General features: G+C 45.1%; 1 protein-coding gene across 1 annotated transcript in view; it reads left to right on the plus strand.

Moving 5' to 3' along the window:
- ZNF710 (zinc finger protein 710) overlaps positions 1-18,182 on the plus strand; it is a 172,924-nt gene that overhangs the window by 140,628 nt on the left and 14,114 nt on the right. Inside the window, exons 3-5 of the mRNA XM_063925826.1 lie at positions 3,980-5,464; positions 12,093-12,284; positions 13,239-13,413. Of these exons, the coding sequence (XP_063781896.1) occupies positions 3,998-5,464; positions 12,093-12,284; positions 13,239-13,413 (1,834 nt within the window). The 5' untranslated portion in view covers positions 3,980-3,997. The remainder of the gene's footprint in view (positions 1-3,979; positions 5,465-12,092; positions 12,285-13,238; positions 13,414-18,182) is intronic.

An 18,182-nucleotide genomic window follows, 5' to 3' on the forward strand; every position in this document is an offset into this window, starting at 1 on the left:
AGTTTTTTATCTGGAGTTTCCCAAGCTTTTTCAAATAACGCATTCAGCTCATGAGATGGGGGAAAGGTTACTTCAGGTTTCTTTTCCTTAAACATGCATACCCTCGTGTCAGGGACAGAGGGGTCATCTGTAATATGCAAAACATCTTTTATTGCAATAATCATATAATGAATACTTTTAGCCACCCTTGAGTGTAACCTCGCATCATCGTAGTCGACACTGGAGTCAGAATCCGTGTCGGTATCAGTGTCTGCTACTTGGGACAGGAGACGTTTCTGAGACCCTGAAGGGCCCTGTGACACAGTCAAAGCCATGGATTGACTCCCTGTTTTATCCCTGGACTCTGCTTTGTCCAATCTCTTATGTAATAAAGTCACATTTGCATTTAAAACATTTCACATATCCAACCAATCAGGTGTCGGAGTTGCCGACGGAGACACCACAATCATCTGCTCCACCTCCTCCTTAGATGAGCCTTCCGCTTCAGACATGCCGACACACACGTACGGACACCCTCCCACACTCAGGGATATATCTATATGGAGACAGTTCCCCAATAAGGCCCTTTGGAGAGACAACGAGAGAGTATGCCAGCGCCACCTGACACTGGAATAAAATCCCATCCAGTACAGCGCTTTTATATATATATATATATATATATATATATATATATATATATATATACACACACACACACACACACACACACACACACACACACACACACACACACTCACTCACTCACTCACTCACTCACTCACTCACTGCGCCAATCAAATGTGCCCCCCCTCTTCTTTGCCCTCTGTAACCGTGTTCTGTAGGGGAGAGTCCGGGGAGCCAGCTTCTCTGCAGTGTGCTGTGGAGAAAATGGCGCTGGTTAGTGCTGGAGAATCAAGCTCCGCCCCCTCAGCGGCGGGCTTCGGTCCCGCTCAAATTATTTATACTGGCGGGGGTTTATTAATATACTGCCTCCGCAGTATCTACTCTAAATGCCAGTGTCCCTTGAGGCTTATATTGCTGCCCAGGGCGCCGCCCTGCACCCTTACAGTACCCGCTGTGTGTATGTGTGGGAGCAATGGCGCGCAGCGTTACCTCCGTGAAGATCTGAAGTCTTCTGCCGCCTTTGAAGTCTTCTTTTCTTCTCAATACTCACCCAGCTTCTATCTTCTGGCTCTGTGAGGAGGATGGCGGCGCGGCTTCGGGACGAACGGCGAGGGTGAGAACTGCATTCCGACCCTCTGGAGCGAATGGTGTCCAGTAGCCTAAGAAGCAGAGCCTATTATTTAAGTAGGTCTGCTTCTCTCCCCTTAGTCCCACGATGCAGGGAGCCTGTTGCCAGCAGTGCTCCCTGAAAATTAAAAACCTAACAAAAAGTATTTTTCAGAGAAACTCAGGAGAGCTCCCCTGCAGTGCACCCAGTCTCCTCTGGGCACAGGATCTAACTGAGGTCTGGAGGAGGGGCATAGAGGGAGGAGCCAGTGCACACCCATTCTAAAGTCATTAGAGTGCCCATGTCTCCTGCGGAGCCCGTCTATACCCCATGGTCCTTACGGAGACCCCAGCATCCTCTAGGACGTAAGAGAACTATATATGTAAATATATATATATATATATATATATATATATAAACACACAGTGTGTGTGTGTGTGTATATATATATTATGTTGGGAGTAGTCACCCTCTACTCTGTCAGGTTTTTCAGAATTAAATGCCTGGGGGGGAATAAAAAAAAAAAAATATATATATATATATATATATATATATATATATATAATTTTTTTTTTTTTTTTATTCCCCCCCAGGCATTTAATTCTGAAAAACCTGACGTAGAGGGTGACTACTCCCAACATAAAGAGCAGTTAGGAAGGACTATGGGGCACATGTATTAAGTCTGGAGAAGAGATAAAGCAGAGATAAGTGCAAGGTGATAACGCACCAGCCAATCAGCTTCTGTCAATTTACATATTGGAGCTGACCGGCTGGTTTGTTATCACTTTGCACTTATCATTGCTTTATCACTTCTCCAAACTTAATAAAACTGCCCCTATGTACCGTGAGGTCTTCCCTGGCAAGTGCCATGTGTCCAAAGTAGAGAGAATACAAACTGGTTAAAAGAAGTATTTTAAAAGAACTTGGTCAGTTTAGATGTTTCAAGCATTACAAGGGATTGGGTTTTCTGCACAAATCATATACATGTATATTCAAAAGCCCATCTTAAAATAAAATAATATAGGAAAATATATAACTTATGTTAAAATATCTCAAATTACAAGTACAATCATGAAAAACGCACAAGGCAGTTTGCAGTTGACTACTTTGTATTGTTTTTCTTTTAAACCACTTCAGCAGATAAAGTGGTCATTCAGTTAGGTTCCTGCTCATTCTCACAGCGCACTCGCACTGCGAATTACATTTGCAATCCAAGTCCAAACTAGCATTGATTTTCTAGATGAAATTCAGTTTTTTTTTTGTGTGCAGCCCCCTGAGCAGGTGAAATCATAAGGTTTAAAATGTCAGGACACAGTGCATAACCTCTGCTGGTACACCCCTCCTAATGAATAATCATGCACCTGTACCATAATTTGGCTCAAGACATACAAGTTTTCAGGTGAATTTCTCTAAAAAGTTCAATAATGGATTAAATGATGTGGGACAGCTCCATGGAGGTGTAAATGATGTGAGGCAGCTCCATGGAGGTGTAAATGATGTGGGACAGCTCCATGGAGGTGTAAATGATGTGAGGCAGCTCCATGGAGGTGTAAATGATGTGAGGCAGCTCCATGGAGGTGTAAATGATGTGGGACAGCTCCATGGAGGTGTAAATGATGTGGGACAGCTCCATGGAGGTGTAAATGATGTGGGATAGGGACGTGGAGGTGTAAATGATGTGGGACAACTCCATGGTGTGGGACAGGGACATAGAGGTGTAAATGATGTGGGACAAGTACGTGGAGGTGTAAATGATGTGGGACAGCTATGTGGAGGTGTAAATGATGTGGGACAAGTACGTGGAGGTGTAAATGATGTGGGACAGCTATGTGGAGGTGTAAATTATGTGGGACAAGTACGTGGAGGTGTAAATGATGTGGGACAGCTATGTGGAGGTGTAAATTATATGGGACAAGTACGTCGAGGTGTAAATGATGTGGGACAGGGATGTGGAGGTGTAAATGGTGTGGGACAGGGACGTGGAGGCTAGCCACCATAGGCATTTCCATAATGGGTGCACATGGGCCCCTGGGTCCAGGGGGGACCACTCTGCACACCCTGTACCCATATTTTATACATACCCCAGCCCTGCACTGCAGACACAAATCACTTGGAAAATGGCTGCCGCGGCCATTTCTGAGTGATTTGCGTATGCGCACTAGAGATGTCCCCGGGAACAAGGCGCAGGTGCCATGTTTCCGGAGACCTGCGTATCGGCAGTAGACTCTGGCATAATGTCAGTCGCCTCCTCTCTTAAAAAGCCCCTGCTGGCTACACCACAAAATTGGCATACACACTATTGTCAGGCGCAAGCTAACCTACCAGTATGTTTTTGGCGTGTAGGAGGAAACTGGAACTTCCAGGTGAAACCCACAAACTTAACACCGAGAGTACTTTGGTCAGGAATTGAACTTTTGGCTGCAAGGCATTAATGCTGCCCAATATTGACACATCCGAGGCCACACAATGACACTGCTGAAAACATTTCTGTACCATTAGACTTTTGTGTCATCTGCTGACTGCAGTAACAGGCCCAGTGTGGTTAGTCCCTTTATACAACTAAATTAGAAACTGATCCTGTTGCCTGCTAAGTATTTTCCATACCACAGGGAGCCTCTGACACAGAATCCATGTAGTTTTGCTAATTTAACTAAAGAATATTTCTATTTTATAACACAACTAAACAAAAGACTTTTAATTCTGTCTCAACATTTACATTACAATGATATCTTATGATTATGTAATAAAAAAATATTTTTTCCTTTGCAGGCAGGGCACACCATTTTGATGATATGTAAAATGGAACGGTTTACGGACTTTGGCACCCAGACAGATGCTGTGGTGGTGCTATCCATTGCACAGGCTGCAGTTCTGGGCCTGGTGTCTGACAATGAGCTGTTTGGTGCCACAATCAGTCCAAGTGGTTTCTTTCCTGCCTCCCGGAATGACTATTCAGATAATGGACCCACTGAGGCTGAACAGCCAGAAGGTGAGACCTACCTGAGCTCAGGGGGAAAGGTTGCAGCTGAGCCTCTGGAAGACGAGGTCTTGGACTCAGAAAAACACACAAGAAGGAAGAAGCGGTTGCCAGTTAGAGTCGTTCCGAAAATTAAATATGAAAAGCCTGAGGAGGAGAAAGATGATGGAGAGATCTGCCAAGTAGTGGTAGAAGCCAAAACTGAAGAGGGAGAAAGTGAGGAAACCATTTCACAGGATATTCAGGAGCAGACATGTGAGAATGCCGTGCAAAACAGTACTGTGAAAATGATTGACCTCAGCACATTCCGCAGAAGGCCAAAAAGGCCTCGGCACTTTCGGGAAAGACAACGGCATGAGATGGAGTCAGACTATAGTCACATTTTACAGCATCCCCTGCAGAGCTCATACCCTCTTCCACCTATGCCTTTGATACAAGGGAATTCCAATTTGGGGAGTATGCAAAGGCAATGCAGTTTTAGCCCTAGCTTAATGCAGCATAGTGACCCCAGAGTCCAAATTGTCGGATCTCCTAAGACAGAGGAAAATTTGCATAACTACATTTGGCCGGAGCCTAACGAATTTGAAACAGACCCAATTGAAACAATTGAGCGTAACAAAAAGGCCCAGCTGGACAGGCTAGACATAAATGTCCAGATTGATGATTCTTATCTGGTGGAGGCTGGTGACCGCCAGAAGCGGTGGCAGTGCCGGATGTGTGAGAAATCCTATACCTCAAAATACAACTTAGTCACACACATACTGGGGCACAGCGGCATCAAGCCCCACTCCTGTCCACACTGCAACAAGCTTTTCAAGCAGCCAAGTCATTTACAGACTCACCTCCTCACTCACCAAGGGACAAGACCGCACAAGTGTGAGGTATGCAACAAAGCGTTCACACAGACCAGCCATCTGAAAAGACACATGTTACTCCACACAGACATCAAACCCTACAGCTGCCGTTTTTGTGGCCGGGGCTTTGCCTATCCCAGTGAACTGAAAGCCCATGAAGTAAAACATGAAAATGGCAGATGTCATGTTTGTGTTGAATGTGGTCTGGACTTTGCTACTCTAACACAGCTGAAGCGTCATATCTCATCACACCAAGGACCTACAATGTACCAGTGTATGGAGTGCAACAAGTCCTTCCACTATCGCAGCCAGCTGCAAAACCATATGCTGAAACATCAGAATGTGCGACCATTTGTCTGTAAGGAGTGCGGCATGGAGTTCAGTCAGATCCACCATCTGAAACAACACTCCCTTACACACAAGGTAGGCTTTTCTTTATAACTCCCACAATGCTTTTAGTATTTTCGTTAGACTATATAACCCTGGTCCGTAGCATTATTTCCCCTGTAAAAGTTTTTTTATAGTGTATTCTTGTTAAAACCCAGTAAATACAGAAAGCTCTGTGAAAGTAATGCAGGAAGGTATTGTGAACAGTAACCCCTCCTAGTCTGAATGCACATTTATGGATAACATCAGCCGTGCACGCTGGGTGTTGTACAACAATAACAGCCGCTGAGCTACAAGGTTGCTAATCCTGCTCTGCAGGTCCCACTGATACGCTCTATATAGTGCGTGGCAAGGCGTCTGGATAGAGGGACCACCCATGGAATATGAAATAACCCTGCATTCATTTGCAACATACAATGCATGCCATGCGTGATCTTTTGTAAACATTTAATAAACATGCATGACCGTTCTATTACCCCCATATTAGGGCTACACTGGAAACTGGTGCTTACTAATGTACACAATTTTGAACGATTTTATGAAAGAAAAAACAAGAGAGCATGATCGCTATCATTGACACTGGTTCCTGAGGTATTGTAGGTGGTGGACTCACTGTTCTTTTTAGCTCTTGATTGTGAAGTTACAAAACTATCTGGCTCCCTCTTGTGGTGTGTGGATGTAAAACAGGCAGTGTTCCCTTGTTTCATTGAAGACTCATTTCTGGTTTCGGTTTTGTTAATGTCACGAATACTGTATATTTCACAGATGTCACTTGTTGCTCATGAGTTGATGGGCTGCATTCTTCAAACCTGGTAATTGCACTTTATTCATCAAACTCCTATTTCTCGAACGTCCTAGTGGATGCTGGGGACTCCGTCAGGACCATGGGGAATAGCGGCTCCGCAGGAGACAGGGCACAAAAGCAAGCTTTTAGGATCACATGGTGTGTACTGGCTCCTCCCCCTATGACCCTCCTCCAAGCCTCAGTTAGGTTTTTGTGCCCGGCCGAGAAGGGTGCAATCTAGGTGGCTCTCTTAAAGAGTTGCTTAGAAAAAGTTTTTAGGTTCTTTATTTTCAGTGAGTCCTGCTGGCAACAGGCTCACTGCATCGAGGGACTTAGGGGAGAGATTTTCAACTCACCTGCGTGCAGGATGGATTGGATTCTTAGGCTACTGGACATAGCTCCAGAGGGAGTCGGAACACAGGGCTCGCCCTGGGGTTCGTCCCGGAGCCGCGCCGCCGACCCCCCTTGCAGATGCTGAAGATGAAGAGGTCCGGAACCAGGCGGCAGAAGACTCTCAGTCTTCATCAGGTAGCGCACAGCACTGCAGCTGTGCGCCATTGTTGTCAGCACACTTCACACAGCGGTCACGGAGGGTGCAGGGCGCTGGGGGGGGGCGCCCTGGGCAGCAATGTATAATACCTGTATGGCGAAAAATACATCACATATAGCCCTTGAGGCTATATGGATGTATTTAACCCCTGCCAGATATCTAAAACTCCGGAGAAGAAGCCCGCCGAAAAGGGGGCGGGGCCTATTCTCCTCAGCACACAGCGCCATTTTCCCTCACAGAAAGGCTGGTGGGAAGGCTCCCATGATCTCCCCTGCACTGCACTACAGAAACAGGGTTAAAACAGAGAGGGGGGGGGGCACTGATTTGGCGATATGTATATATATTAAAATGCTATAAAAGGAACACTTATATAAAGGTTGTCCCTGGATAATTATAGCGTTTTGGTGTGTGCTGGCAAACTCTCCCTCTGTCTCCCCAAAGGGCTAGTGGGTCCTGTCCTCTATCAGAGCATTCCCTATGTGTGTGCTGTATGTCGGTACGTGTGTGTCGACATGTATGAGAAAAATATTGGTGAGGAGGCGGAGCAAATTGCCTGTAATGGTGATGTCACTCTCTAGGGAGTCGACACCGGAATGGATGGCTTATTTATGGAAATTACGTGACAATGTCAACACGCTGCAAGCCGGTTGACGACATGAGAGGGCCGGCGAACAAATTAGTATCTGTCCAGGCGTCTCAAACACCGTCAGGGGCTGTAAAATGCCCATTTACCTCAGTCGGTCGACACAGACCCAGACACGGACACTGATTTCAGTGTCGACGGTGAAGAAACAAACGTATTTTCTTTTAGGGCCACACGTTAAGGGCAATGAAGGAGGTGTTACATATTTCTGATACTCCAAGTACCACAAAAAAGGGTATTATGTGTGAGGTGAAAAAACTACCTGTAGTTTTTCCTGAATCAGATAAATTAAATGAAGTGTGTGATGATGCGTGGGTTTCCCCCGATAGAAAATTATTGGCGGTATACCCTTTCCCGCCAGAAGTTAAGGCGCGGTGGGAAACACCCCTCAGGGTGGATAAGGCGCTCACACGCTTATCAGAACAAGTGGCGGTACCATCTACGGATAGGGCCGTACTTAAGGAGCCAGCTTGATAGGAGGCTGAAAAATATCCTAAAAAGTATACACACACATGCTGGTGTTATACTGCGACCAGCGATCGCCTCAGCCTGGATGTGCAGAGCTGAGGTGGCTTGGTCGGATTCCCTGACTAAAAATATTGATACCTTTGACAGGGACAGTATTTTATTGAATATAGAGCATTTAAAGGATGCATTTCTATATATGCGAGATGCGCAGAGGGATATTTGCACTCTGGCATCAAGAGTAAATGCGATGTCCATATCTGCAAGAAGATGTTTATGGACACGACAGTGGTCAGGTGATGCAGATTCCAAACGGCACAAAGATGTATTGCCGTATAAAGGGGAGGAGTTATTTGGGGTCGGTCCATGGGACCTGGTGGCCAGGGCAACTGCTGGAAAATCCACCGTTTTTTACCCTAAGTCACATCTCTGCAGAAAAAGACACCGTCTTTTCAGCCTCAGTCCTTTCGTCCCTATAAGAGTCATATCTGCCCAGGGATAGAGGAAAGGGAAGAAGACTGCAGCAGGCAGCCCATTCCCAGGAACAGAAGCCCTCCACCGCTTCTACCAAGTTCTCAGCATGACGCTGGGACCGTACAGGACCCCTGGATCCTACAAGTAGTATCCAAGGGGTACAGATTGGAATGTCGAGAGGTTTCCCCCCTCGCAGGTTCCTGTAGTCTGCTGTACCAATGTCTCCCTCCGACAGGGAGGCAGTATTGAAAACAATTCACAAGCTGTATTCCCAGCAGGTGATAATAAAATTACCCCTCCGACAACAAGGAAAGGGGTATTACTCCACACTATATGGTGGTACTGAAGGCTAGGTGAGACCTATTCTAAATCTGAAAAATTTGAACACTTGCAAGGGTTCAAATCCAGATGGAGTCACTCAGAGCAGTGATAGCAAAGAACAAGGGGACTATATGGTGTCCCGGGACATCAGGGATGCTTACCTCCATGTCCCAAAATTTGCCTTTTCTCACCAAGGGTACCTCAGGTTCGTGGTACAGAACTGTCACTATCAGTTTCAAGACGATGCCGTTGGATTGTCCAAGGCACCCCGGGTCCTTACCAAGGTAATGACCGAAAGGAGGATTCGTCTTCAAAGAAAATGGACGACCTCCTGATAAGAACAAGGTCCAGAGAACAGTTGGAGGTCGGAGTAGCACTATCTCAAGTAGTTCTACGACAGCACGGGTGGATTCTAAATATTCCAAAACCGCAGTTGTTCCGACGACACGTCTGCTGGTCCTAGGGATGATTCTGGACACAGTCCAGGAAAAGGTGTTTCTCCCAGAGGAGAAAGCCAGGGAGTTATCCGAGCTAATCGGGATCCTCCTAAAACCAGGAAAAGTGTCAGTGCATCATTGCACAAGAGTCCTGGTAAAAATGGTGGCTTATTACGAAGCGCTTCCATTCGGCAGATTTCACGCAAGAACTCTTCAGTGGGATCTGCTGGACAAATGGTCCGGATCGCATCTTCAGATGCATCAGCGGATAACCCTATATCCAAGGACAAGGGTGTCTCTCCTGTGGTGATTACAGAGTGCTCATCTTCTAGAGGGCCGCAGATTCGGCATTCAGGATTGGATGCTGGTGACCACGGAGGCCAGCCTGAGAGGCTGGGGAGCAGTCACACAAGGAGTGTGATCAAGTCTGGAGAATTCTCTCCACATAAATATACTGGAGCTAAGAGCAAATTTATAATGCTCTAAGCTTAGCAAGACCTCTGCTTCAAGGTCAGCCGGTATTGATCCAGTGGGATAACATCACGGCAGTCGCCCACGTAAACAGAAAGGGCGGCACAAGAAGCAGGAGGGCAGTGGCAAAACTGCAAGGATTTTTCGCTAGGCGGAAAATCATGTGATAGCACTGTCAGCACTGTCATTCCGGGAGTGGAGGACTGGGAAGCAGACTTCCTCAGCAGGCACGACCTCCACCCGGGAGAGTGGGAACTTCATCGGGAAGTTTTCCGCATGATTGTGAACCGTTGGGAAAGACCAAAGGTGGACATGATGGCGTCCCGCCCGAACAAAAAATGGGACAGGTATTGCGCCAGGTCACGAGACCTTCAGGCGATAGCTGTGGACGTCCTGGTAACACCGTGGGTGTAACAGTCGGTGTATGTGTTCCCTCCTCTGCTTCTCATAACCAAGGTATTGAGAATTATAAGACATAGAGGAGTAAGAACTATACTCGTGGCTCCGGATTGGCCAAGAGGGACTTGGTAACCGGAACTTCAAGAGATGCTCACAGAGGACTAATGGCCTCGGGAGCTAAGAAGGGATTTGCTTTCAGCAAGTACCATGTCTGTTCCAAGAGGAACCGTGGCATCGGCCTTTAAGAAAGGACCTGCTCCAGCAGGGACCTTGTCTGTTCCAAGACTTACCGCGACTGCGTTTTGACGGCATGGCGGTTTGAACGCCGGATCCTAAGGAAAAAGGCATTCCGGAAGAGGTCATACCTACCCTGGTCAAAGCCAGGAAGGAGGTGACCGCACAACGTTATCACCACATGTGGTAAAAATATGTTGCGTGGGTGAGGCCAGGAAGGCCCCACGAAAAAATTTCAACTAGGTCGATTTCTACACTTCCTGCAAACAGGAGTGTCTATGAGCCTCAAATTGGGGTCCATTAAGGTTCAAGTTTCGGCCCTATAGATTTTCTTCCAGAAAGAATTGGCTTCAGTTCCTGAAGTCCAGACGTTTGTCAAGGGAGTATTGCATATACAGCCCTTGTGTGCCTCCAGTGGCACCGTGGGATCTCAACGTAGTGTTGGGATTCCTCAAATCATATTGGTTTGAACCACTCAAATCTGTGGATTTGAAATATCTCACATGGAAAGTGACCATGCTGTTGGCCCTGGCCTAGGCCAGGCGATTGTAAAAATTGGCGGCTTTGTATTACAAAAGCCCATATTTGATTTTCCATTCGGACAGGGCAGAACTGCGGACTCGTCCCCAGTTTCTTCCTAAGGTGGTGTCAGCGTTTTCACCTGAAACAACCTATTGTGGTGCCTGCGGCTACTAGGGACTTGGAGGACTCCAAGTTGCTAGACGTTGTCAGGGCCCTGAAAATATATATATATATATATATATATAATTCCAGGACGGCTGGAGTCAGAAAGTCTGACTTGCTGTTTATATTGTAGGCACCCAAAAAGCTGGGTGCTCCTGCTTCTAAGCAGACTATTGCTCGTTGGATTTGTAGTACAATTCAGCTTGCACATTCTGTGGCAGGCCTGCCACAGCCAAAATCTGTAAATGCCCATTCCACAAGGAAGGTGGGCTCATCTTGGGCGGCTGCCCGAGGGGTCTCGGCTTTACAACTTTGCCGAGCAGCTACTTGGTCAGGGGCAAACACGTTTGCAAAATTCTACAAATTTGATACCCTGGCTGAGGAGGACCTGGAGTTCTCTCATTCGATGCTGCAGAGTCATCCGCACTCTCCCGCCCGTTTGGGAGCTTTGGTATAATCCCCATGGTCCTGACGGAGTCCCCAGCATCCACTAGGACGTTAGAGAAAATAAGATTTTACTTACCGATAAATCTATTTCTCATAGTCCGTAGTGGATGCTGGGCGTCCATCCCAAGTGCGGATTGTCTGCATTACTTGTACATAGTTATTGTTACAAAAAATCGGGTTATTATTGTTGTGAGCCATCTTTTTTAGAGGCTACTTCATTGTTATCATACTGTTAACTGGGTTCAAATCACAAGTTGTACGGTGTGATTGGTGTGGCTGGTATGAGTCTTACCCGGGATTCAAGATCCTTCCTTATTGTGTACGCTCGTCCGGGCACAGTACCTAACTGAGGCTTGGAGGAGGGTCATAGGGGGAGGAGCCAGTACACACCATGTGATCCTAAAAGCTTGCTTTTGTGCCCTGTCTCCTGCGGAGCCGCTATTCCCCATGGTCCTGACGGAGTCCCCAGCATCCACTACGGACTATGAGAAATAGATTTATCGGTAAGTAAAATCTTATTTTTTGTAGATTGTACGCTTGCAACCCTTCATATTTTTACTTTTAATACCCAGACTTATTTTACGACTATTCATTTCCAAATGTAAAGCACTACAGTGTATGATGGCTATACATTAAGAGTTGTTAATACTGATAATGGCTAGGAATGTATGTCCCAAATATGTCCCAAATATGTCTTATCATTCTTCTGCCCGAGTGCATTTTAATATAAATGATTTCTTCTTTATTTATTTCAGGGGGTAAAGGAATTTAAATGCGAGGTATGTGGGCGGGAATTCACTCTGCATGCCAACATGAAGCGTCACATGCTGATCCATGCCAGTGTTCGCCCATTCCAGTGCCATATCTGCTTTAAGACCTTTGTGCAAAAGCAAACGCTGAAGACTCATATGATAGTGCACTCCCCTGTCAAGCCGTTCAAATGCAAGGTACAAGCCAGACAATCTCCCCTCAGTAATGGGCTATTCTGAACTGGGCTCTTCTTGAATGTCTGTGGATGGCAATGACGCAATTCAGTGATTTTAATTACCCATTCATTCTTGAAGTTAACATATTGTGTTGTGTATATGTGGCATTATACAGAATAAGCAATAGCATGTACTTATTTCCTCTATACGGTATAGACCGACATATAGTGCCCCATGATTCAGTGATGTCACTGGCTCATAGTGAAATGATTGGCTAAATATTGCTTCAGCAGACACAATGGGTACACTTTAACCTAAGAAAGTATGTCACTGTATCTATACAAAGCTTGAACAGAGATAAAGTACAAACCAATCTGATTCTGTCATTTTTCATATAGCCTGTAAAGTAACAGTTAGGAGCTGATTGGTTAATAGTCTATTTTTTTCCACGCTTTGATAAATCTCCCCCTTTGTCATTTACCATTCTAAAACAAAATCCTGGTGATAGTTCTGTGAAAACCATGGAAACAGTATGTTACTGCAAATGCTTAAACAAAAACAATAAGCATATGTTAAACTGCAACCTCGCCACCCCCCTCCCTCGACTTCGCACCAAATGCGCTTATGACATTGCAGAAACACCTAGCTATGTATGACGTTTGGCTTTAGTTTGGGCAGTCTCATTGTGATGCACGGGGCAGGATGTAATGACGTCCCAGTTTGACCGTTGGTGCATGTTCCCAGCTGTACTCCAACGTTTTTTTTAAGCGACAATCATGTACAAGACAAAACCATGCCTTGTAAATGATTGCCGCTTTAAAAAAAAAGTCAGAGTTCGGCCAGGAGCCCGCACCCCCAGCCAACTTGGACTTCATTACATCCGGCTCAATGTCTCAGGCCAGTCCATAGCACCACCTCCCATGACAGGCACTGCCATTCAGTCTGCACATTTATTCATATCATATTCTCCTCTAGGTGTGTGGGAAGTCATTCAATCGAATGTATAATCTGCTGGGCCATATGCACCTTCACGCCGGATATAAGCCCTTTAAATGCCCCTATTGTTCCAGCAAGTTCAACCTAAAAGGCAACCTCAGTCGTCATATGAAAGTAAAACATGGGGTGATGGACATCAGTTTAGAGAATCAAGGTAAGAACCCAAATTTCATACCATTTTAAAGGAAAACATATTCTTAACAGAGAAGAATTTCTCCCGAAACTTAATATTTTGTTTGGATGGAGTTGATTAAGATATGCTAAAATCTAGGAATTTCCTTGTCTCTGTTGCAGCAATCTGCCAAATGTTCTACACATCAGCACTGTATAATACTACTAGTTACTGATTCACACAAGTAGCAGTGTAGTCATTGGGCCAGGGACCACAGCCTTTATGGACCATATCTGATATAGAGAGTCCGACAATTCACTTGTATTCTGATGCATTATTAATATTGGGTATTTGTTAACAAAAAGCTCAACATATGATGCTACTGGGATTAATTTAACACAAATGCCTAGTGTCCTTGATAATGTGCGCGTAATCCAGGATGGGTGTAATCCTCCATTATGCTAATCCTGTTTTTGATGTGTTGTAATATAATTGGGCATGTAGGAAAGAGTAGTGCGCAGAAATTACTTTATGTGGGGTTCTTTATATAATAATATATGATTAGTTCAGTCATCAGGTGATGGCACCCTGGAGATGGGAGTACACCAAAAGGGTACATGCCCGCCATTAAGCCCTATTTAATTTCATGCTGAGCTGCCCTCACTCTCTCTCCTTTACCCCATGGGACAATACCCAAAAAACACGACTGCCCCACCAAAATCATGATGGTTGGGGGGCACGCAGTCATACAGTGTTTCAGCACTAGGCTGATGGGCATATAGTTGGCACCCCGACATATGGGATGTCGGTGGTCAGAAGACACGCAGGAATCCTGACTGTCGACATCCTGAATGTAAGTATGCTGGGGATGGTTAGGGTTAGACTGCGGGAAGGGGGGTTAGGGTTAGTGCGGAACAGGGTTAGCATACTACACACTAGGTGTCGAGATTCTTAGCTTTGGGGGGGCAGGTGTAGGTCATGTGACCGCTGGCATCATCAGCACCGGGATCCTGTACCAAACCGGACTGATGCACTGTGGGGGGGTCTGTCAGGGATTTCCAGAGGGGGACGTTTTCACTCCCTCGCTGTGGCAAACGAGATGTTAATACATCTCGTCACTAGTGCTTTCTGCTTTGTCTCGGTAAAGAGGCGAAGCAGGAAGCGTTATACAGGTGTGATCAGTGCAGGTATAATACATTTACCTGATTGTGACTAAAGTGGTTATCAGCCCCCCAGCAGCCTGTAAAGAAGGGGTCAGTACAGAGGCAGTGTAAGTCCCTATAATATAAGAAAAGAGGGAGTGTAGCCTGAAGAGAGAAAAGGCTAAGGCAGCAGAAGAGCCACAAAGTGTGAGAGGTGTGAGGCTGAGTCATAAAGAGATGCAGAGCTGTGAAGAAGAGATGCTAAGCTCATAAAGAGAAGCTGAGTTGTCAGAAGAAAAGGAGAAACATATAGCTATAAAGCCCTTAAGGAGAGCTGCAGAGTGAGGAGTGTAGTAACGCCATATGAATTTACTTTATGCAAAGTGCCTATAACTGTGAAGATCAGGGAGAGTCTGATAAATGAAGTGACAGGCACTAGCAAAGAGGTATACATCTTCCTTTCATTGCCATAACCCACATAAAGTGCACTAGAGGAGAAGGAGATATCTTTCCTTTATCAGTATGCAATCATGTAATATGCTGGAGGAGTTGTTTAGTAAAGAACATAGTTTGGGATAGAAATGGTCTGGCACCCAACTTATTGTATCTGTGCTGCACTACCACCCGTAACGTCACCTATGTCCTCACAAAGATAAACGTTGCTGTAAAGCCTGCATGAACGCAATTCCCTGAGTCACTGATTGGCCACACCCTTACACTAGCCAGGGTAGAGGATTGCACCAGCTGGGAAATGAACTGTGTACCTATGCACATCATACTAGGTACACCGTGACAAAAGGAATGTTTCTAACTACTTAATGTATCAGATGTAACAGGAGAGTTTTGATACAGCAGCAACAAGTTGGTAGTATGATAACCATTGTTGTCTCACAATTCTTGGGCAATGGAATTAGCTCCAGTTAGGGCCCTCTCCCTGTGTTCTCATTGGTTTCCTCTAGGTCAGGGGTGTCAAACTCAAATTCATCGGGGGCCGCATCAGCAGTTTGGTCCCCATCAAAGGGCCGGTTGTATCTGTAGGTCTATGTGTCCACTCTTTATTATCATAAATTAATGTCACTGCATTCAATTATTACTGTTTTTTGTAATAATGTAAGTAATAACTAGCTCTGAAAGCAGAAACATAGTCAGAATAATGACAAGTAGATATTCAAATGTACAATTATTGTACAATGTATTGAAAAATGTTTTTTGGTAACAAACATTAATTTTTTTTTAAACATACAAATATTGCCAAACACTGTTTATTAAACATATAGAAAACACAAGGCCATGTGCCCCCTTTTTATAGTGCCCAGCCATCTGCCCCCTTTTATAGTGCCCAGCCATCTGCCCCCTTTTATAGTGCCCAGCCATCTGCCCCCTTTTATAGTGCCCAGCCATCTGCCCCCTTTTATAGTGCCCAGCCATCTGCCCCCTTTTATAGTGCCCAGCCATCTGCCCCCTTTTATAGTGCTCAGCCATCTGCCCCCTTTTATAGTACCCAGCCATCTGTCCCCTTTTATAGTGCCCAGCCATCTGCCCCCTCCATTTACTTTACTTACCTTTTACTTCTTTCTTTCTTTTACTTCTTTCCTCTTGCTCCTCTCCGCGGCGTCCGCGCGCTCCTCTGATCCCTGGAGATGTCGGGCGGACGTCACGTGATGACGTCACGTCCGACACCCAGGGAGCAGTGCGGGGCAGGAAGAAGTCGGGCCAGGTCCCGGAAGGTAAGTAAATTTTTTTTTTTTTTTTTTTAACTTGAGCCATTTTTAAAATGAATTTACTCCGTGCAGGCACGGAGTAAATTCATTGGAAAAAAAAAAGGGGAGGCTGCAAGGCTGGCGGCGGCACCGCGGGCCATCAGACGAGGTCTGGCGGGCCGGATTTGGCCCGCGGGCCTTGTGTTTGACACCCCTGCTCTAGGTGCTTCGGTCTCCTTCCACAATCCAAAAAATGCGGGCAGGTTAATAGGCTTCTGAGAAATGTTAACCCTAGTGCATGTGTGGTCTGTGTGGTAGAGAATATAGGGGTCAATTTACTAAGCCTTGGATGGAGATAAAGTGGAGAGAGATAAAGTACCAACCAATCAGCTCCTAACTGCCATGTCACAGGCTGTGTTTGAAAAATGACACTTAGGAGCTGGTTGGCTGTTGCTCTCAATCTCCATCCACTTTACCTCCATCCAAATCTTAGTAAATAGACCCCTTAGTAGACTGCAAGCTCAATTGGAAAAGGACAGATGTCAGTGACTAAACTGCAAGTAATGAGGCAATAAGCATTTCCAGTGTAGAACTGAAATACCATAAATAAGTGAGACAGAAGTTACTTTGATTCTTTACATTGGACAAAGCAGATTGTTCTGCCAAAGAATATAGAAAAACTGCATTGCTCAATAGCACAAGTAATGTCTAGTATTGACATTCCTTCATGTTGTATTTACCATTTGCATTGTTGCTTCCTTTCATTCACATGTAAACAGTGTAGAGGCTAAAGGAGGGTACACACTAGACGACGTGCTCTATGAGCGACATCGTCTAGTGTTTTCCCCCTCCACGGGTCATCGTTGCCAGCACTTGTCAAGAACGTGAACAACGTCGCTCAGTAAGGGTGAAAATTAGCGACGCCGTTCATTTTATCGGCAAGTGTGTATGCACCTTTACTTGTAAAGGATAATCATAGTAAATAGAAGTGGTGTGGCACAGTCCTTGGGGTAAATTTAGGTGTGAGTTTTTTTTTAAAAAACTGGTGATGTCACTCATAGCAACCAATCAGATTCTACTTAACATTTATCTAGCTGCTTCAAGAAGATAATAGAATCTGTTTGGTTGCTATGGGCAACATCACCAGTTCTAAAAAAAACTCCCACCTAAGTAAACTTACCCCCTGGTATCTATATGTTATGCCAATACTCCTTCCTTAAGCTTGAATGGTATACAGCAGGGATGGGGAACCTTTGGCCCTCCAGCTATTGCTGAATTACACATCCCAGCATGCCTTGCAACAGCTTTGCAATTTGGTTATGCCAAAACTGTTGCAGGGCATGCTGGGATGTGTAGTTCAACAACAGCTGGAGGGCTGAAGGTTCCCCATCCCTGGTATACAGGCTGAGTCTCCCATATAAAACATTTGATATAAAAAAAATTCTGAGCGCGATTGAGACAGGGACACCTTTGTTTTCTGATGGCTCAGTGTACACAAACTTTCTTCCATGCACAAAATGTGTGTAAGTTGTATATGAAACATAAATACATTTTGTGTTTAGACTTTGGTCCCATCACCAAGATATGTCTTTATGGTAGGCAAAATACTTCTGGTCCTAATCATTAAGATATGTGTAAATACCAAATTGCTTTCTAACAAATATTTAAAATGCCAGCTCTAATATATATTGTAAACGCCTGCACCTCTTATTACCATGTGCCATGAATGAGCGCTATACATAGCAAAACACTGCATCCCATAAGAGAAAACAATACACCCACACATTATCTGAGTTCCAAAGCTGAATCTACACATTAATCTGCTTGCTTTAATACCAAATATGACAGGTGTAGCTTGCTTCGTTCAAATAATACACATACATGACATTACTTCATTATATAATTTTAAATCATTATGATGTCTGTCGCTTGATATTATTATAATTATGTGCTGTATGAAATAAGTGTC

The sequence above is a fragment of the Pseudophryne corroboree genome, chromosome 6 (genome assembly GCF_028390025.1).
Source record: "Pseudophryne corroboree isolate aPseCor3 chromosome 6, aPseCor3.hap2, whole genome shotgun sequence".
NCBI classification, from domain to species: domain Eukaryota; kingdom Metazoa; phylum Chordata; class Amphibia; order Anura; family Myobatrachidae; genus Pseudophryne; species Pseudophryne corroboree.